A 22,443-nucleotide genomic window follows, 5' to 3' on the forward strand; every position below is an offset into this window, starting at 1 on the left:
ATGCTTGGATTTTCTAGCTAGCTGGGTATTCTTAGCTGTATCAATTGATTTGATGTTACATATTTTCAGGGTAGGAGCTTAAGGTGTTAGGTGTGGCTCTTAAGACTCTCAGAGTATCTACAAAGGTGTTCCTAGGGGCTGAGTTTCCCTGCTATGGGAGTATTCAAGGAGGCTGGGTGGAATAAAATACAGGTAGATTCTAAAAGTTAAATAAACACTGTACACATTCAAAAACAGCCCCCAAGTATGTATGCAAGAGTAGTTATTATAATGACTAGATCCTCTATCAACAAAGAGGTTAAGATTTCTGGTCTGCTGAGGGATCCAAGTCAGCTTGTGACCAAGTGAGCCCCTTCCCTGGTGCAATCCCAGTTACCTTGGATGGTTTTGGTCTCAGTCAAGTTGCTGCCTGGGTTGTCGGGCTGCTGTTCTGATTTCTGGAGCCAGGCACTGGCTTTTCCTATGGGGCAAACCAAGCCTGGCAAGTGTGATCCTGCAGATCAGCACCCCCGCTGCTGGAACTGCTGTTGCTGAAGCTGCTGCTGCTGCTGGGTCCACTGCCGCTGCTGCCACTGAAGCTGCTGCTGCTGGATCTGCCACTGCTGCCTCTGAAGCTGCTGTTGCTAGGTCTGCCGCTACTGGATCTGCTGCCAGACTCTGCTCTTGCTTGGGTCCCACTGTTGGCCCAAGTTGGCGTGGCCGGTCCACTGCTCTGTTAGCTGGAGCTGGGCTCAGGCAGTGGGGGAGGGGAGGAAGCCGCAGCTGCTCCGGTTCTCTAATCTCTTCTACTTCTCTGCTGCCGCTTCAGTTTCCTATACACCTCACTTTTTAGTAAAAGTGTGTATTTTGCTGAGTTTTTTTGGTCTTTTTCCTCCCTTGGCTGCTTTGGCGTGGTACCTACACCACCATCTTAACCGGAAGTCACCAAAATTCATATTTCTTATTCAGCACAGGTCGTGAACTTTTCTCTTTAAATATTAACATGGTAACTGCCAAAGGTTCACTTTATTAATTTTAGTTTCTTATTGAAAAAACTGGAGGTGCAGAGAGGATTTTTTTTTCAGTGCTAAGGGTCAAGCCTAGGTTCTAATGGATGCTAGCCAAGCACACTACGCTGAACCATGGACCACCCCAGCTATTAAACGGAAAACACGGCAGAGCTTGGATGTCATGATAGGTCAGGAAGGCCTTTTAACTTTTATCAAATTCATTTAACATTTTTACTAGCACTTATAATGATACTGGTAAACTCTATCTCTAGTTATTAAATTCTATGATATTATTTTGACTAAGTGCCTTTAAAAATAAGCTAATAGGGGTTGGAGAGATGGCTTAGCGGTTAAGCGCTTGCCTGTGAAGCCTAAGGACCCCAGTTCGAGGCTTGGTTCCCCAGGTCCCACGTTAGCCAGATGCACAAGGGGGCGCACACATCTGGAGTTCGTTTGCAGTGGCTGGAGGCCCTGGCGCGCCCATTCTCTCCCTCTCCCTCTATCTGTCTTTCTCCCTGTGTCTGTCACTCTCAAATAAATAAATAAATAATGAACAAAAAATATTTTAAAAAAATTAAAAAAAAATAAGCTAATAGACCTGGAGAGATGGCTTATCGGTTAAGCGCTTGCCTGTGAAGCCTAAGGACCCTGGTTCGAGGCTTGATCCCCCAGGGCCCACGTTAGCCAGATGCACAAGGGGGCACATGCATCTGGAGTTCATTTGCAGTGACTGGAAGCCCTGCTGTGCCCATTCTCTCTATATATCTGCCTCTCTCTCTCTGTCTGTAGCTTTCACATAAATAAATAAAAATAAACCAAAAAATTTTAAAAATAAGTTAATATATAGAAATGTACAATGAAGGGTCTTGAAATATAAAAGAAAAATATATAATATATACATTATATATATATAGTCTATATAATATATACATTTTATAGTACTGAGCAATGAACCTTAAGGCTTCATGAATGTAAAGCAAGTACTCTGCCACTGAGCTATAGTCCCAGCCAACCATAAACATTTTACAACCTTTATTTTGTGATAATTTTGGATTAGTAAAATAGTTTCCAAGGTAGATGAGAGAATCAACACATACCTCTCCTAGGTTAACTTCAAAACACAATGCCATTCACAATAGTAGTATTTACAATGAAAACCTGATGGACAAGTTTAACAAAAATGTGTATGAGAGCCGCATCAAGAAAGCTATAAGACTCTGATGAAATACAGCAAAGGAGAACTCGATAACGAAGAGGTATTCTGTGCTCAGAAATAGGAAGAGTCAATATTGTCAAGATATCAGTTCTTCCAAACTTGATCTTTAAATTTAGTGCAGCAAATTATTTTGTGTATTCTGACAAGTGGATTTGAAGGTTTGTTTGGACAGACAGAAGTCCCAGAATAACCTAGTTGATATCGAAGCCTGAAGTGACAGACTTACCACCTGACTTAACAACATGCTGTCAAGCTACAGTAATCAAGACAGTATGTGTGGTCCTGAAAAACACATCTACAGACACATCAATGGAACAAAATGCAGTGCCTAGCCATAGAGCCACAGAAACATAGTCAACTGACCTTTGACAAAGAAACCAAGGTAATGGACTATAGAAATGATAGCGCTGTCAAAAACAGTAGTGGAACAACTGGGCATTCACATGAAAGATAATGAATGTAGACACATACTTTCTAGCCTTTATGAAAATGAACTCAAAATGAATCATAGGCCTAAATGTAAAATGAAAAACTGTAAAACTCATAGAAGAGGGCTGGGTATATAGCTCAGTAAGTAGGTCTAGTGCTTGCCTAGCATGCATAAGGCCCTGAGTTCAATCCCCAACATTGCATAAAACCAAGCATGGAGGTACATGCCTGTAATACTCATTAGATCAAGGCCAGGTTGAAATACTTGAGGCCCAGTCTCTAATACCACCACCACCACTAATAATAATAATAATAAAATGAAAAACAGTAATAATAATGACTATAAAACTTCAAGAAGATAGTGCCCACCCTCAGAGTGCCTCTTCCCTTTTTAATCCTCTCCAGAAACCCCCTCACATTGAGGCAAACCTACAGGTGTTTTACTAATCTCCCAGACCCTTCCTAATTCTATCAAGTTCACCATCAAATTAACCATTACAAGGAGGAAAGCCAAATGTATATTACTAAGTGAGAGAAACCAATCTGAAATAGATACTGTATCATTCTAACTAGTTGACATTGTGGAAAATGCCAAACATGGAGGTGATAAGAAGATTTGTAGTTCTCTGGTGTCATGGAAGAGGGAAGGACCAACAGGCAAGGCATAGAGTATTTTTAAGGCAGTGAAACTATTCTTCATGTTACCATGGTGATGGATATACTGTGATGATATTATTATACATTAGTCAGAACACACAGAATGTACAACACCAGGCACCAGCCTAATATAAATTAGGGACTGTGGTGGTTTGATTCAGGTGTCCCCCATAAACTTAGGTGTTCTGAATGCTAGGTTCCCAGCTGATGGATATTTGGGAATTAATGCCTCCTGGAGGGAGTGTATTGTTGGGGGCGGGCTTATGGGCTTTATAGCCAGTTTCCTCATGCCAATGTTTGGCACACCCTCCTGTTGCTGTGGTCCATCTTATGTTGGCCAGGGGGTGATGTCCACCCTCTGCTCATGCCATCGTTTTTCCCTGCCATCGTGGAGCTTCCCCTCGAGCCTGTAAGCCAAAATAAATCTCTTTTTCCCAGAAGCTGCTCTTGGTTGGGTGATTTCTACCAGCAATGCGAATCAGACTGCAACAGGGACTGTGGCTGATGGTGTGTTTACTTCTGTCCATAGCCTGTAGCAAATATACCCAGTATAGTTGACCAGTGTCAGTATCGGGGTGATTGTGTATGGATGACCAGTAACTATTTCCTGCTCAGTGATGAACCTAAAACTGTTCTAAAAAGTAAAGTTTCTTAATTTAAAAATAAAACGAAGCTGCACTGGAGAAATGGTACAGTGGCCAAGGTGCTTGTCTACGAAGCCTAAGGGCCCAGGTTTGATTTCCCAGTATCCACATAAACCAGGTGCACAAAGTGGCGCATGCATTTGGAGTCCATTTCAATGGCTAGAGGCCCTGATATGCCCATTCCTTCTCTTTCTCTCAATCTACCTGCCTTTTTTTCTCTCTCTCAAATAAATAAATAAAATCATGAATTTTATGTGGATTTTTTTTCATTAATGTCCTCTACCGGTTGCAGAATTCAATCCAGAGTATGAGAAAACATTCATTTATCATATGGTCCTAGTCTCCTGTGTGTTAGTTTTTCCTTTTTTGTTGTTGTTATTGGTGCTGTTGATTGTTTGTTGTTGTTTTTTGGATTCTGTTTGTTTGTTTTTTAGGCTGGGTTTCATATATTCCAGTTGAGTCAAACTTGCAAGAAAGCTGAAGGAGGATGCCCTGATCCTCTTCCTTCTACCTCCCAAGTGTGGGGATAACAGGCTTGTCACCCTGCCAGGAGCTAATTTTTCATTATTTCTCATGCACTTAATAGTTTTCAGGAATCCTGAGTAGGTGATCTTGGAGAATGTCTCCCAATCTAAGTTTCTGGGATCTTTGTTCATTTTTTAATTAAAATTTTTAAAATATTTTATTTATTTTTAAGCAGAGATAGAGAGAAGAGATCCAGAGAGAATGGGCATGTCAGGGCCTCCAGCCTCTGTAAACAAACTCAAGATGTATGCACCTCTTTGTGCATCTGGCTTTACATGGATACTGGGGAATTGAACCTGGGTTGTTAGGCATTGCAGATAAGCACCTTAATCATTAAGCCATCTCTCCAGCCCTTATTTATGTTCTGATTCGTGTTATATTATGAATATTTTGTTTTTTTAAATTTTTTTAAAATTTATTTGAGAGCGATAGACACAGAGAGAAAGACAGATAGAGGGAGAAAGAGAGAATGGGCACGCCTGGGCTTCCAGCCTCTGCAAACGAACTCCAGACGTGTGCACCCCCTTGTGCATCTGGCTAACGTGGGACCTGGGGAACCGAGCCTCGAACCACGGTCCTTAGGCTTCACAAGCAAGCGCTTAACCGCTAAGCCATCTCTCCAGCCCATGAATATTTTGAAATGGAGAGAAAAAGGAAAATATTTCCAAAAATCTGTAAGGAAAATGCAGCCTCCTCTGACCTATAACATTTCTGATATTTTAAGAGAATCTCATCAATAAAAGCCATTAACAATACAAATTCATTAAGCACCTCTTATGTACCAGGCATTGAGGGGCATTCAGAACAACTAATTTACAGTGGCTGGTCATGGTCATGAAAGGCCTCTTTAAGCATGAAGCATTTAAGAAGCCCAAGCAGCAAGATTTGGACTAGATAAGGCAAAGATCTTGTGGGCATTACATTTCAGAAAAAAAAAATTACTGTAAAAGCTTTATGTAGATAAAATGTAATAGAAACAGGGTGGCTGGGTCACTGGGGTGAGAGAAAAAGATGCTAGATGAATACAGCAATATTGACAGCCATTAGATTATGTTGGATTTCCCAGGGCTTCGCAAAAAATATAGATTTTATTTTGAGTGGGATAAGATATATTCAGAAGCTTTTAACTACAATAAGGACATAACTTGATACATTTTTTAGAATATCATTTTGGGTTCTATGTGGATTGTTGAGGGTTAAAAGCCAAGAGGCAAGTCAGGAGGCAATAGTCCAGGAAAACCAGTTGAGTAACTGAGTGGGATAGGTTATAGAGTGAAGTGAATGGGCTTCAGATATATTTCAAAGGTGAAAGACATAGCACGAGCTAATGAGTTGAATGTGACATGAAAATTCTCAGGTTTTTAGCTTGATAATTCAGTTGATGCTGGTGTAATTTGCCACGGTGCAGTTCACAAATGGAAGGTTTATGACAGGAAAACCTGGAAATTAAATATTCTGCTTTGGAAAAATTTAAATTTGAGGTATGTTAGAGCTTCATTTTATGCTCATTTTTAAATCTAAAACTGGGGACAAAAAGCTAGATATAGGGGCTGGAGGGATGGCTTCACGGTTAAGGCATTTGCCTGCAAAGCCAAAGGACCTAGGTTCAATTCTCCAGGACCCACATTAGCCAGATACACAAGGGGGCACATGCATTTGGAGTTTGCAGCGGCTGGAGGCCCTGGCATGCCCATCCTCTCCCTTTCTCTATCTCCCTCTTTCTATCAAATAAATACAAATAAGTATATTAAAAATTCCAGATATAGTAGGTAATGACTGTAATCCCAGCACTTGGGAGGTGGAGGTAAGAGGATCAGGAGTTAAAGGTCATCTTCTGTTACATGGTGAGTTTGAGGCCAGCCTCAAAAATACAAAAATAAATGAATAAATAATAAAGAAAACAAAACCAGAAAAAAATAAGCCTCATTATTATTTAATATATAGATCCACACTGGCTTCTCACTATTCCTGAGAGAAAAAGTATATACTGTGTATGAATAGTAATGCATGGACTGATTTCATTTTATTTCTTTTTAGAACATTGGATTCACCTCATTACCTTATTATTTCATCAAATCAACTCCTACTAAAATAAATAAAAAAAGTAAAAAAAAGATCTTTGGAAAAAAGCCATGAGTTGGAGGTAATAATTTCAGCATAAGCAAGAGAGATATGGCAGAGATGCCACTAACACTTCTAGCAGGAGCACTACAGAAGCCATCCCACTACATGAATGGGGAATTACATGTCCCAAACATATTTGGAAATATTCCCTGTCTATAAATTGGTACAAATATGATATATGTGTGCTACCCAAAGGGAGGACCATGGTGAGGCCAATGAGTCGCTCAACTCCAGAACAAATTGTAAAGTGTTGTCAAAACTTCAGGAGTCAAGGAAATACTAATGCAATATTTTTAAAATACTTTAAAAGTTAAATTTTAGAATATCATAATGAGAGCTGGGCGTGGTGGTGCACACCTTTAATCCCAGCACTCGGGAGGCAGAGGTAGGACGATCACTGTGAGTTCGAGGCCACCCTGAGACTACATAGTAAATTCCAGGTCAGCCTGGACTAGAGTGAAACCTTACTTCAATAAATAAATAAAGTAAAATATCATGATGAACAAAGTGTCAAAAAATTTAAATGTTCTCCTCCTAAACTCATCTACATTTAAACTTGAAGCTCTATTAAGAAATCTTGGCTACTAAGTGAGGTCAGGGGAAGGGGTTGAGCAAAGGAAGGTGGGGAGGAGGGTTTTCAAACCTAAGATATTGTGAATAAACCATATGGAAACCTACTTTTTTGGATAATGGTGCACCCAGAAGCCATAGATTGTTATTAGAAAAATTTCAGTGCCATAGATGGGATACCTTCCAGTGAGTTATTGGCCAGGGAGGCTCCTGGTGACCCCAAAACATGACAGGCCATTGCCAAGGTCTTGGTTTCCCATCAAGAATAGATGGTGAGACCCTATTGTCCTAGACTGCACATGCTTAAGCTGCAGGTCACTGAAAAATCAAGCTGGAGCTGAGCTGAAAACTTCCTCCCTGTGGACCAGCTGACAGACAGCTATGCTACATGCAGCCCTATGGGAGAGAGAAGTTATCAAAGTCGTAAACAACAGCGGACATTGCAAGCCTTAAGACTGGCCAGCCAGGCCAAACGTACCAACTTGTGCAGTAGTGGCATGTCTGTTATGGGGGAAACCAACCACACTCCACCTGGACTGGAGGCCTGCTCCACAGGAGGAAATACATACCTGGTACTGAAAATCTACTCAAAAGCTTATGGCAAGGGAAGTCATGAGCTCTAGAGGAGTAACACCTGCTATTGTCTGGCTAAATGCACATATTATGCTCACCAAACTACCCTGTAAGCACTTTCATACCCAGATATTAATGCTACTCTCACTTGGCTATGGAGAAGCTTCTCTTTTCAGATGGTGGTGAGCACTAGGGTGACTCAAAAGGTCCCACCGTGCTGAGAAGTGACAGAGCAGTAGACAGCATTCAAACTTCTCTGTCACACCTTCCCAGGCTCAGGGCCCATTGCAGAAGAGGTGGCAGGAAGAATGGAAGAGCCAAAGGAAGGGTAGGAGCAATTTTCCAAACACAAAGTGGCCTGGGCATCCATGACCTCACAGTGCCTGGTCCTAATACATAAGACCCTCATCATAGGAGGAAGAGATGAAATCAAAATAAAAGAGAGATTGAGACGGGGAGGGGATACGATGGAGAGTAGTGATGCGAAGGGGAAGGTAGGGGAGGGAATTATGGTTTAGCAGAGGGAGGAGGATCGCCATGAGCTCGAGGCCACCCTGAGACTACACAGTGAATTCCAGGTCAGCCTGAGCTAGGGTGAAACCCTACCTCAAAAAATCAAAAAAATAAAAGTAAAAAATCTTGGGCCAGAGAGATGGCTCAGCAGTTAAAGGTGCTTGTTTGCAAAGCCTGATGGCCTGGGTTTGATTCCCTGCTACCCACGTAAAGCCAGATGCACAAAGTGGTTCATGTGTCTGGAGTTAGTCTGCAGCAACAGCAAGAGACCCCGGTGTTGACCGTGCACTATTTAGTCTCTCTCCCTCCCTCCCTCCCTCCCTCCCTCCCTCCCTCCCTCCCTCCCTCCCTCCCTCCCTCCCTCTCTCTCCCTAACTCTCTCTCTCTCTGTCTCTCTGTATCAAATAAATAAATTCTTTTTGAAAAGAAATCTCAGCTTATGTGAAAAGTTTTCAGCTTACTTGGGGTCTTTTGTTTGTTGTTGTTTGTTGAGGGGGTCCTGGAGATAAAACCCGGGGCCTTAAGCATGTGTTCCATTACTGAGCTATGTTCCCAGCCTGGGCCCATTTGTTACAATATACAAATTTGACATCTACTGGTTGACATTAAGGAAGACATTAAGGTTAATTACTAGTTGAATTTCAACAAAACCCTTGGTGAAGTTGGTGGATATAACTGACAAAAGCAACTGTATGAGTCAGAGCTGTGCTTCCATTAAGATCTACATTTCTGTGAGCTACCTTTTCCAGCTTATGACAGCTGTTAAAACCAAGTACAGAAATAACCTGAACATTGAATCAGGTATTTTAGTAACTGTTTCTCTGTTTCTTTTCTTTCTTTCCTTTTTTCTTTTTTTTCAAGGTAGGATCTTGCTGTAGTTCAGGCTGACTTGGAATTCACTCTGTAGTCTCAGGGTGGGCTCAAACTCATGGTGACCCTCCAACCTCTGCCTCCCAAGGGCCTGGATTAAAGGTGTGCGCCACCACGCTCGGCTTAGATTTTTAAAGCTAATGAAATCAATCTATCATAGTGAAATCACTAAATATTTTTTAGTGGGGAATAATAGATTTTTAAAAAATATCGTTAGTATTTGAAACTCATTTGTTCATCTTTGCTATTCTTTTACCGCGTTTTCAGTGTTTTATAATGCCACAGGAGGATATGAACATAATGTACATAAATGCATGGAGTTTTCTTTTCTTTTGAAGTGAAGAGTACAGTTGGAACAAGTCTGGAGGATGCAGGAGACAGGTACAAAGTAGTGGGTTGTGAGCGTCGGGAACATGCCACGGTTGTATTATGTCAGCATGCTGTAAGATCACTCTCAGTGGAAGTTTTCCTAAAGGATGCCTGGCTCAAGTCTTCATCATGGAAGGAGTAGGATTTGGGGGGAAAGGGGGGGGGGAAGACAATTGCAAAGTTTGTGTAGTAGAACCACCACGTAGCACAGCGTTGCTTCTAGAAGAGCTTCCAGTTCTCTGAGAGCAGATTACAGCGCGCTGCGGCGGCGGGGCGCCCCGAAGTTACCCGGGACGGGGCGGGGGGGGGCACCTGTCCGGCACCGGAGGGGACTTGGGGACTGGGGGGTCTCCCCTCGCAGGAGACGGGGAGGGCCTCGAGGAGTCCTCGCCATGTCAGACGGAGGAACGACGACCAGGGGTCGAGAGGGGCCAAGCGAGGGCCCGGGCACGGGGAGGAGCCAAGGCCGGGACGGTGCTTTCCGTCCCAGGAAGGGGCACCCAGGACGGGGGACAGGGAGGGAGGGGCCGTTCACGCTTTCTGGAAGTAGGGTGCAAGAAGGGCGTGGTGGTGGTGGTGGTGGTGGGGTCCGAGAAGGGGCTTCGAACTCGAGTCTGTCCCCGCGGAGAGCCGGGAGTCCCCCACACGGAGCCGGAGAAGGCATGGAGGACCGGGAGGCCTGCTCCGTCCCTCCGACCGCGGGCCGCGGAAGGAGCCGCTCCGCAGTGAGGAGAAAGCGCCGGCGCCCGCCCCCGCCCGGCGGCCCGGGACCCCGAGGGCGCGCCGACTGCCCGGCGAGGTGTCGGCGGAGCGAACGGCGGCAGCGTGCGCACCTCAGGCGCCGGGCGTCGGGCCCGACGGGCCGAATTCTCGCGAGAGCGGCCGCCGCCATTTTTCCATTGATTGCAGCGGGCCGGGGGGGAGGGGCCGACGACGAAGGCGGCGGCGGCGGCGGCGGTGGCGGCGGCGCCCCGGGGTCGGGTCGGTTGTCTTTTACGCGCTGGTGCCTGAGGCCCGGAGCTGCGAGGCCTCGTCGCTTGGCGGAGACGATGGGTGCCGTGGCGTGGATGTCCTGAGAGCCGGAGCCGCCCGCCACCACCCTCCACCCTCGTCGGGGGTAGGGCGGAGAGGAGGAGCAGCCGCGAGCGTGAGCGATGGTGCCCGGCGAGGAGAACCAACTGGTCCCGAAAGAGGTGAGGGGGAGAGCGGCGCGGCCCCGAGCGTGGGGTGGTGGTGGGGGCGGCGGCGGGCTAGGCCCCGAGGCCTGCGTGCGCGGCCGCTCGGAGCGGCGCAGGCCCGGGCGAGAGCGGGGCGGGCCACGGCCGGTCGCCGGCGGAGAGCGACGCCGGGCCGCGGGCGAGACGACGACGACGACGGAGCAGGAGGAGGAGGCGTGGGGCCGGGCGGACGGTGGGCGCGGCGGGCCGTTGAGACGCCGGGACACCCCCGTTTCCTCCTCCTCCTCCCCCCCCCCCACTCTCCCGGGGCCGGTGGGCGGGGGAGAGGCCGGGGCCGGCCGTGGGTGCGCGGGCTCTGGCCGCGTCGAGGAGTCGCTGGGGGTCGTTGGCTGTGGACGTTGGCGCGGGAGGAAGGAACGGGCCTGTCCCGGCCCAGCCTGGGAGCCGTCCGGGCTCCCCGGGGCCGAGGGCCACTTGGAGACCTAGTCCGACCCCTTTCGAAGAAGACGTCCGGGCGGGGAGAACGGTGCGCGGGGCTGGGCTTGACCGTGGCCGTGGGCAGCTTCCAGGGCTTGTGGAATCCGCTCCCCGGCCAGAGAGCCGTGGCCGGGCACGCTTCACAGTTGCTAAGACTTTGTTCTTCTTTCCAAAACTCCTGCGACTTTGTAGTAAATGGGGCCTAACTGACGGTCGTGCACATAGTGTTAAGTGGGACTTGGAGGGAGGACGGTAAGGAGATAGCTGAGCCATTATATGACCATATGGACGGATGAAAAAAAAATTTTTTTTTTTTCCTTTTAAACATTTATTCTCTTTCGGTCCTTTTGGTTCCGTGCGTGCCAGTTTGTGTGACGTCTTGTGTGGCTGACTTCTTAACTTCTTGAAAGCGAGTTGGAAGAGAAGTCTTTGCTTCTTGGCTTCCCCTTGCAACAGCGGTAGAAGATTAAAGGTACAATCCAGCACTGGCCCGGGGATTTCAACATATTAATAGTATCTCTGGTGGCTATATAAATATCTCCAGCATATTCAAACATGTATTTTTAACTGATGATCATGAGTCTAATGCTTTGGATTTTTATTTCTCATATACCTTAAATAGACGCAAGTGTTAGGTTGAAATTAGAGAGGTAGGATCTCCACGTTTATTCGTGGTCATTAGAAATTCCTAAGTTTTTTGGTCCTTTTTTTTTTTTTTAATTGTGTACCAACTCACAAGGAAACTAAGACATAGTGCAGCACTGTATTACTAGAGTTACATACCTTTACAGTACAAGAATTTCTCCAACTTTAGTTAGATGGGCTAGAATAGTTGTTTTGTAATTTGTTTTGAGACAGAGTTGTGTGTCAGTATCTATCAAGCATCACCAACTATGTAAAGCGGACAGACAGATGAATTACTCAGAGATCTTGAGTGCTTTCTAAGCTATTAAGTGGGAAAATTAGTTCTCTTGGATCTCCAGTCAGGGGCTCCGAACTTTGTACTACACAAGTAACTTTTATGCAAGTAAGGAAGAAGGACAGAAAAATGTAACCTTGTATTTCCTTTTACAGCCACATAGTGCTGGTTTCTGTTCCTATAGGGAGCAAAGTTGATCCTTTCTTAAATTTTTGAATGTTAGAAAATGTTAGGTATAACCCTGATTAAATAAAACTCACCATTACATGAAATTTGATTTATAGAAATCTTACATCGTCAAATACATATATGTCCTACTTTGTGTGAATGTGTGTGTGTGTGTGTGTGTGTGTGTGTGTGTGTGTGTGTATCTATATATAGAGACACTCCTCCTTTGCAGGGACCAATCTGTTGTGTAAAAACTAATACTGAATGCAGGTTTTCCCTTGTGGAAGTTTAAAGATTAAATGCCTCTCTCTCTTTGGATCCTCTCCCTTACCTGAGGCTTCATACTCGTGGTAACTTTTTCTTTCTTTATTTTTGTATTTTATGCTCTTTTTCTGTCCCTTAGTCTCATCTTCATTTCTTTTTCTTCTCTGGCTCCTTTTTGGTTCCTGGAAGCCTGAATAGCATCATGGCTTTGGAGGACTGCCACCTGAGGTCCATGCCTCTTTTTTAGGTAGCCAACTCATGACTTCTAATTTGATGGCCCTGCACATTCTTCATCCAAGTGGTGGCCTCCGCTTCCATATTTGCTTCTGCATATGGTAGCTGTGCTGTGCGAGTGAGCAAGTGAGCAAGTGATCTCTTCATGACCACACTTACTGGTGTTTTTTCTTGCTTCTCTTCCTTGAGTGTTCTGTACAATTGATACTTTACAAAAAAAATTCCTTGATTTTTGCACATTCATCTGCATCTTCCCAAGGCCTTTCTCTTGTGTTCTTTTCGTTTTAACATATTGTTTAGCTATTTGCAAACAGAGAGGGAAAGAGAGAGAACGGGTGTGCCAAGACCTCCTGCCACTTCAAACTCCAGATGCATGTGCCACTTTGTGCATCTGGCTTTCGTAGATACTGGGGAATTGAACCTACCTGTCAGGCCTTGCAGGCAAGCGCCTTGAACCACTGAGCCATCTCTCCAGCCTTCACCTGTTTTGGCTCTGCCTTTTAAGTAGCACTAGAACCCTGCAGAACCAAAGCTAAGAGAAGAGCATAGAGATCATCTAGAAAGTTCACCCTGTTGCTTTACAATAACGGAATTAGGACTTGTGGGTTGAAAGTCTCTTGTTTAGGGTCAGATATTAAGTGTGAGCACAGCAAGGACCCGAACTCCTGTTTCCTGACACCATGCTTTGATTGTGCTCTGTGGGTTTCTCCATGTTACCTGGAGGCTCTAAGAATAGTTTATAGTTCCCTCAGCATTTATACTAGGAGGAAACAAATTTAAGGATCACAAACTTTACTGCATCTATTCCAGTAAGTCATCTACAGTTTAGGGTTTTGTGTTCATTTTGATGATTTTGTATAGGGAACTTCTCACCCTCACCTGATACAGATCTTGATGAGGCATGGAAATCCATGTAATTGGTGAATGAATTATAGATTGATGATTGTCCATATAATTATTGAGTGAATTATAGATTGGTTATTATGGTCCTGGAAACTCTAGGGTAGATGTGCCTTAGAGAACTGCTGAAGAAGGCAGCTTAGTGTGCCAGGGTGGGCCAACTGTAGGCCATAGACCAAGTCCAGCTCCCAGCCTGTCTGCGTGAGGTAAGTCTGATTTTCACATTTTCAAACGGCTGGAGAAAAATATTCTGAGATAACATGGGCATACATGAAATGGAAATTTCATTCTTAGAAAAAAGTTGCCACTTGTTATTTTCTGGGACTGCAGGACAGAATTGAGTAGTTGCTTCCGAGGCTGTGTGCAGGGCAGACTTGAAACTACGCACCTTGGTATTCAAGGCTCAGTACATTCAGAGCTGGCCACAACCTGCCCTTCCCCAGCTTATCTCTTTTCCCATGAAACAAGTTTTTAAGGTAGCTAAACAGGTTCCTCTCTAACTTGCTTTATACTTCTATTTGTGCAGTCCCCTCTTTCCTGCTTCTCTTCCTGTTCAAAATCAAAACCTCCATACACACTGTTCCATTAAAAAACCTGTATCTCATTTATTCGAAACGGCCACTTCTGACGTTTATTTATTTATTTCGAGGTAGGATCTCATTCTAGCCCAGGGTGACTTGGAATTTACTATGTAGTCTTAGGGTAGCCTTGAACTCATAGCAGTCCTCCTACCTCTGCCTCCTTAGTGCTGGGATTAATAGGGTATTCCACCATGCCCAGCTCTTCTGACCATTTTAACCTTAAAGATATCTCCCTCATAGAAGATCTCTATAAATAAGTAGAATTCATTTAGTATTAATAAATAGTGCTTTGGGATGTCTATTATGCTCTCAAACTATAATTTTATATGTTATTTATTGGGAAATCCTTGACAGCAGAGATCACTGTTTCTCTATCTTTACTTTTTATTTTTGTATTTCATACAGATCTAGGACAGTGTCTTTTCTGGAGCATCTATTGAGTAAATATTCACAGATATGGTTATAAGGATGCAAGGAGACTTAGAATTCTAACTGACGATTCTCTGCTTGGCGTTTTTCCACAGCATAATTGGCAACTTATTTTCCAGCTTCATGACTAAGCTCTGATAAACATATTTTTCTAGGAGAGATCTGTTATTTTAAGCTTTTGCATTGAGAGAAATCTCATTCTCTGTATTGTCATAATTTGATAGCTGCCTCTGGTCAAGTCAACATAGACATCTTGAAGCATTTCCATAGGCGAGCCTTTCTTGTGCTTGAAGATGGAGGAGGAGGAGGGCTGGCTCTCTGCTCTGGAGTCTGAGCTCCTCAGTTCCTTAACTGCTTCTCACTTGCTCTCTTTTGCATCTGATCCTCTATCTTTAGTATTCTTCCTAAATTGTACCCAGAGAAGAGCAAAGGGAGGCAGTGTGTTCATTGAGGGGAAAAGCAAAGCTTTCTCCTTACTCATTTGCGCCTCCACGTGTCTGTGAGTTGTGGTTATTGATCTTTCCTTTGGGATTGCTTGCCTTTACTATCATTCCAGTTTTAATTATTGGGTAGTGGTTGCTTGGCTGTTGTGTTTCTTTTAAGGGTTTGGGACAAGTACTCATTGTACATTTTCATGGTTCTCTGCCGTGTAGGGAAAAGTTAGAACACGCACAAATCCTTCTTCTCTCAAGTGTCTTTAGCACTGTCAAGGATAAGGTGCACATTTGTTTTTTTTTTGTTTGTTTGTTTGTTTTTTAATTTATTTATTTTAGAGCGACAGACACAGAGAGAAAGACAGATAAAGGAAGAGAGAGAATGGGCGCGCCAGGGCTTCCAGCCTCTGCAAACGAACTCCAGACGCGTGCGCCCCCTTGTGCATCTGGCTAACGTGGGACCTGGGGAACCGAGCCTCGAACCGGGGTCCTTAGGCTTCACAGGCAAGCGCTTAACCACTAAGCCATCTCTCCAGCCCAAGGTGCACATTTGATAATGGCTGTGAAATGATACTCTCACTTCATGGAGCATATAAACAGAAAGTAGAAAAAGGAAAAAAATAAAGGGAAGTGGGAGTTCCATATCTCACTGCACTTTCCCCTCCTTTCTTTTCTATGCCATAGTTACAACTTCTACTGGGAGTTGGTTTTTGGCATGCAGTGCTAATAACTAGTACTTACTGGTTATTTCTTTATATCCGAGGTGCTGTGTAGTGCTCTGTGTGTAGAGTCAGCTGGGAACAATTGCACAACTACAGAGGGACACTTGATACTTGAGAGACTCCCAAACCATAAGCAACTTCTTTTTTTTTTTTTTAATCTCTGTGATTTATCTGATTTCTTATAAAATTTATTCATTATCCACTTTGGAACATATCAAATAAATATTGTTAGTAATTTCATTTCTTCTGTTGAATTACTTGGAATTAGCCTTGGTTTTGATGATTCTTGTAAGATGGGCTGGACATGGTGGCGCACGCCTTTAATCCCAGCACTCGGGAGGCAGAGGTAGGAGGATTGCTGTGAGTTCGAGGCCACCCTGAGACTCTACAGTGAATTCCAGGTCAGCCTGGGGTAGAGTGAGCCCCTACCTTGAATCTCCCCCCCCAAAAAAAAAAGAGATGGACTGGGCGAGTGGGTCAGGTACTTGCTGTATGAGCAAAAGAAGTGAGCTGAGATCCCCGAGCCTTTGTGAAATGTTAGGTGAGGTGGTGAGCATACTCTAAGTGTTTGTGAAACAGAGGTGGGGTTACTGGGGCTCCCTGGCTAGGTAGTGTAGCCATATTGTTGAGTTCTAGGTTCTTCAAGTGAGCCTTGTCTTAAGGAATAAGCTAGAGTGGAGAGCAACTGAGGAAGCCCCCCAGTGTTGACTTTTGACCTCCACGTGTATACACATGTTTACACACTCACACAGGCATATACACTACACATACACATTGAAGTGTTGTTCTTCCTTTATCAGAAAGAGGTTTGTTAAATGTCGAAGTTGAAATACTTCATAGAAGTCCGTATCTAATGAAAATGTTCATTTAATAAATTTTTAAAAAATGAAAAGTTGTATATGATTTCATTTTTGTCAGGGGAATCAGTAAGAATGCATAGAGCCCTACATTTTTACAGCTTCTCTTTGGGCTCTTGTGCTAAGGTTTTATTTTGCTGATATTGTAAGTAGATTTCTGCTCTTTATGAACCATCCAGGTTATGGTCTTTGTTGCATCCAAACAGCTAAGATGGACAGAGAAAAATAACAGGCACCCACTGGCAGTCTCCACACAGCACTGAAGGCTCCCTCATAAGTGCACACTTCTGAGGACCCTCAGGTATCAAAGGAAAGACAGAGCCCAAAGCAAAGTACGCAGCACCACCAGTATTTCCTGAGAGATACTATACATGTGAAATACAGATGGGGCATTTTTTTTTTTTAATTGAAAAGGAAGGAGTATTTGCTGGAAGTCTGTCAGGGTGCTGGCGGGTTTGATACCCAGCAATGGCCTGTTTTCTTGCTCAGAGACCCACACAATCTCACCGAGTCCTTTCATGGTGAAATGGAACAAGACAAGCCTCTGGACCTCGTTATAAAGACTTTCTCATTTAATTAGCCTTTGCGGTATAATTACCTCCCCAAGATCCATCTCTGAGTATCATTGTGATTAGTCGATGTGTACATTGGCTGGGGAGCAGGGTGAACCCTCAGATCATAGCACCCAGGGCACATTGCTTCCCTTGTGCTGGCTGCTTTGCACAGAAAACACTTCTGATCTTTTCCTGGGGGGCAAGCAAGCTTGGCAAAGTAAAAAGGGGGTATGAGTCTTATCACTGAATGTGCAGATAAACTTGCATTTAATTCCGTAGTTTTCAGGAATCCTTCAAATATACCTAGTGTTATGCTTTCCAGAGGCTGTTTAATCTTGTCAGGAAGAGTTGAGCAGAAGAGGGACCAGGGACAGCAGCTGTTTCCTCGGTTGTAGTCATTCTCCCTGCTTGGATTCCAGTCTCACTCCTGGACATCTGAAATGGCCAGTTCCTGGGATGGGCCTCTTTACAAAAATGTCTTGGTGGAAGAGAGGCAGAAAGGATAGAGTTCCTGTGTGCCCTCTCTCCAGCTTCTCAGAAGTAGGAAATTAAGCTCTGTATGCAGAATTTTTATTTTGCCAGTATTTTCATCCTTTCTGTCTCAAGATTCAGTCTGAGAATCTATATTGTCTTCTGTTTGTGGTAATTTTTCAGTCTTTCCTTCTTTTTCTGGACCTTGATAGTTTTGAAGCATACTGGTTAGTTATATGGAATGGCCTTCTGTTTGGGTCTGTCTGATGCTTTACATAAGTGCACTGAGATTACGTATTAAGTAGAAGGCTGTTTGTCACAGACCCGATGTGTCCTGCTGTGCATAGAATGAGGAGCTGGGGACTCGATGCTAAGAATGTCCTGCTGGTGATGTGAACCTCATACCTTGATTAAGGTTTCCTCAGGGTAGTTGCTACTTTCCCCCACTAGCAGTTAGTAAATTCTTTGAGACTTCACAGATAACTGCTTCTTTTTAAACCTCTGTCCATTAGTTTTAGCACTTGTCTGTGTCTGGTCTAACATAGTTATTCCTGTGGCTGTGCATTAATAATTTTTCATTTTCCTTACTATTTTTTACATTTATTAGTTAAAATTCTTCTGTGAGGAGGAATTTTCTCCTTTTCCCTATGCACTGTTTACTAATATTAGTGTAGACTTTAGATACCAGTTTTGTTCTTTGGGCTGTACCAGTACTGAATGTGTGTGTGTGTTTCCTTAAACTGTTCCAGTTTTGTGCTTATCCTTTCTGTGCACTTCCCAACTTGCCCCAACCCTGGACTTAACTACTACTTCTAAGAATTTATGACAGTGTTTGTTGCTTAAATGTAACTGCATGTAGATCAGGTGCCTGACTCTCTGCTCAGGTTGTTGGAGTCACCATGCTCAGTTGCAGTAGTCATTACCACTATTTTGCTTTCTAACTTCTAAAACTGTATTGCTGTTTCTTATGAACTTAATGCTATTAATTTATTTTTATTGTTTTAGAACTCTTTGGGGAGGTATCAAACTAAATGTTTGCATTCACTCTGTCCTCTTTAACCAGCAGTTTGTCATGGTTTTGTTCTCTGCCTTAAGCCAGTTTTGTTTGAATCCCTTTCTGCTACTTCACTTGCTGTTCCCACTGTCCCCTGTGCATTCACACATCACTTTGCACCCTAGCCTGAGTGAACAATGGAAAAGATTTCTTTTTAAAAAATGTTTTTACTTATTTTGCAAGCTGAGAGAGAGAGAAGGAGGGGAAGAGAATGAATGGATGCACCAGGGCCTCATGCCACTGCAAATGAACGCCAGACACACATGCCACTTTGCTGGTTTACATGGGTACTGAGAAAAGGAACCAGGGCCGTCACGCTTTGCAGGCAAGCGCCTTAACCACTGAGCCTCCTGCAGCCCAGAAAGGATTTCTTTTTTATAACCTGTTTTTTGAACTTGTTAGTTAGTTTGTTTTCATATTTATTTTTCACATGTTTGTGTGCATGCCAGATTCCTGTAGGACTGGATCCTTTGGTGCTTGAGGAATTCTGTGCATTCATTGTAGGCTGTCATTTGTGCTAGTGCTTCTGTGAGAGCAGGAGCTCCTCAGCGTCAGGACAAGAGTCCCAAGGTCCAGCTTCCTCATATATGACATTGGACAAGTCACTTAACCTTCTAGTACCTTAGTTTAATGACAATATGAAACTACTTTCTAGTTTTGAGACAGTTGGATGAGTTAGTAAATGTAGAGTCTCCATGTAATAAACACCCTTTACTAGCTCCTCTTGCTACCTTTACTTTTTGTATCTTACTTCGGGCACTGGCACCATGTGCTGTACTTTGTACAGTAATTATTTGTTGATTAACTGAAGATGAAAAGTTGTATTTTGCATTACAATTTGTTAGTTAATATCTTTTATCCTTAGTGCTAATCCTAAATGAGTTTTAAATTTGACATTCTGCCATGTATGATCAAGTAAGAACTATTCTAATTGTTTCAATTGAGAGTTAGGACCTATAACAAAGCACAGATATTAAAAGTTAAAGAAAAAGAGTTGTATAGTTAATAAGGATCTGAAAAAAATAGCCTGTGTACTTTAGTGGTTGTCAAATAATTTACTAGATTAACAAATTGCAGGAATTCAGTGTGAAGTGTTATTTTAACGCAGGATCCATATTAGGAAGAATTTGTTTCTCAGAGAACTTTATGAGTCTAGTTCAGAGTGTTTCTAAATCTGCAGTAGGATTACCAACATGGACAGAGGACACTGTCCCTGTGTGTTGAGGGGAAGTGGTTGCTCTTAGAGATGCAGCCTTTAAAAAAAATGTTAATAGGCCAATTTTATTAGGCCAGAGATACGTTTTATTTATTTATTTTTATTTTATTTATTATATTTTATTTATTTTTATTTATTTGAGAGGGAGGGAGGATGGGGAGAGAATGGGCATATCAGGGCCTCCAGATGCTGCAGATGAACGCCAGATGCATGCGCCACTTTGTGCATCTGGCTTACATGAGTCCTGGAGAATTGAACCTGGGTCCTTTGGCTTTGCAAGAAAGTGCTTTAACTACTAAGCCATCTCTCCAGCCCGAGTTGCAGCCTTTTAATATTAGTGTGCTGTGCTTACCTGAAATGCATATGGTAGATAGGCCTGTTACAATTCAGAAGAAGGCTAAGTGACATAATTAAGAAAAGATATTTTAAAAGTTAAAACATCATCTTAAATATAGTGAGTTTAATACTTTTGTCAAGAGGATAGGATAGCCTTTCCTTTAGGAAAACCATGACCCCCATCATCCATCCCTGTGCCAGTATACCTGGGATGGGGGTGAGAAAGAAGAAGAATGGAGGAGAGAAAACTAAGCAAAATATACTCTTTGGGAGTGTGCCTCCAATCGGCATGGTTGCATTAGCCTATAGCCTATCACTTAGGGAGCAGAAGCAGAATAATCAGGAATTCAAGGTCATTATTCATTATCTAGTGAGTTTGAAGCTTCCCTGAGCTATACAAGACCCTGTCTCTAAGCAGACATCCAAACAAAATATATATACTGCAGCAATCCACATCCTCCACCTTGTCCCACCTTCCAGTGGTCATCTCTGAACACTGCTGTACTGGGGGCCAGACCTTCAGCCCAGGAGACTTCCTGGGATAGTCCAGATCCAAAACTAAAACAACCTTGTATGTCAAGTGACTATAAATTCCTTTCTTTTTAAAAAAAAATATTTTGTATACTTATTTGAGTGATTGAGTGAGTGAGAGAGGGGGAGAGAGAATATATATAAATTGGCACCCCAGGGCCTCTTGTCACTGCAAATGATCTCCAGACATATGCTTTATTTCCATGCCTCCTGCTTTTGTAGAGTTCATTCCGTTAAAGCTCTCCCAAGAGCCCAAAGGTGAGAGTGTAGTACTTGAACTAGAGAGAAGGACTTAAGAGCTCTTAGTAAAGAGAACGTTTAAAGCAGGTAAGTTTGCATGTCCTTTAGAAAATGGTGGGTAAACATGCTTTAGGTGCTTGGAGTGCATCTGGTGCAGGCCATGGCTCTGGGAGGCTGCATTGTAAAGCTGCAGAGGCTTTGGATGTTTAGGAAGACTTTAGATTTTCATTGTGTAGACATTAGGAATCCAGAAATGATTAGTTTTTCCTCCAGAAAAAATTAACAGATTTGCCCTTTTGGGGTGTGTGTGTGTGTGTGTGTGTGTGCGCGCGCGCGCGTGCGTGCTTTTTAGGTAGGGTCTTGCTCTAACCCAGGATGTCCTGGAATTCACTATGGAGTTTCAGGATGGCCTCGAACTCATGGCAATCCTCCTACCTCTGCCTCCCATGTGCTGGGATTAAAGGTGCACACCACCACACCCAGCTTGTTATTTTTTTAAAATATTTTATTTTTATTTATTTATTTGAGAGAGGGAGGGAGAGAGAATGGGCACGCCAGGGCCTCCAGCCACTACAAACGAACTCCAGAGGCATGGGGAATCGTATTGAGATCCTTTGGCATTGCAGACAAGCACCTTAACCACTAAGCCATTTGTCCATCCCCTGGCTTGTTAATTTTTATATAAAGTTTAGTTGCTCAAACTTGTTCTTAGAAATATTTTAACTTAAATGTCTTATCACTCACATTAATGTTAAAAATTTATACGTGAGGGCTGGAGAGATGGCTTAGCGGTTAAGCGCTTGCCTGTGAAGCCTAAGGACCCCGGTTCGAGGCTCGGTTCCCCAGGTCCCACGTTAGCCAGATGCACAAGGGGGCGCACGCGTCTGGAGTTTGTTTGCAAAGGCTGGAATCCCTTGCATGCCCATTCTCTCTCTCTCCCCCTCTATCTGTCTTTCTCTCTGTGTCTGTCACTCTCAAATAAATAATAAATAAAATATTTAAAAAAATTTATACATGAGAGGAATGCTTGCTAATACATTAGTCTGGACCTATTTATTTTCATTTGAAATTATATATTAATTTTTTGCTTCTTAATGAAATGTTTCCTGTAATAGTTCATTTTAGCATATTTTCCATATGTGTGGTGCTTTGTCAGGAGGTCCTTTGGTATACTTGTTTCTGTGGCTAACTTACATTTGGTATCTTCAGTAGGCTCACCAGGTAGGCCTTTCTCCTTCTAGAACAGTGCTGGTAGGTGTAGTTATAGATCTGTGTTGAAGTCCTGAGCAGTTACATCTACTGTTGTAAGGGAAACTTGCTAGTGAGAAGTTGTTTACTGGGGGACTTCGGGTTTTCACTGAAAGCTGCAGTTCAGGGCCGGTCCTGGTGTGGCTTCTGC

At 43.5% G+C, this 22,443-nt stretch overlaps 1 protein-coding gene across 3 annotated transcripts in view; it reads left to right on the forward strand.

Moving 5' to 3' along the window:
- The first annotated feature begins 10,459 nt into the window (after positions 1 to 10,459).
- Positions 10,460 to 22,443, forward strand: part of Usp47 (ubiquitin specific peptidase 47) — a 100,359-nt gene continuing 88,375 nt past the window's right edge. The window contains exon 1 of one of the 3 annotated variants that reach the window (XM_045144874.1): positions 10,460 to 10,672. In XM_045144874.1, coding sequence (XP_045000809.1) covers positions 10,634 to 10,672 — 39 coding nt within the window. In that variant the 5' untranslated portion in view covers positions 10,460 to 10,633. The remainder of the gene's footprint in view (positions 10,673 to 22,443) is intronic. The other 2 variants (XM_045144876.1, XM_045144875.1) reach the window with 2 other exon arrangements.

The sequence above is a fragment of the Jaculus jaculus genome, chromosome 3 (assembly GCF_020740685.1).
Source record: "Jaculus jaculus isolate mJacJac1 chromosome 3, mJacJac1.mat.Y.cur, whole genome shotgun sequence".
Classification (NCBI taxonomy): domain Eukaryota; kingdom Metazoa; phylum Chordata; class Mammalia; order Rodentia; family Dipodidae; genus Jaculus; species Jaculus jaculus.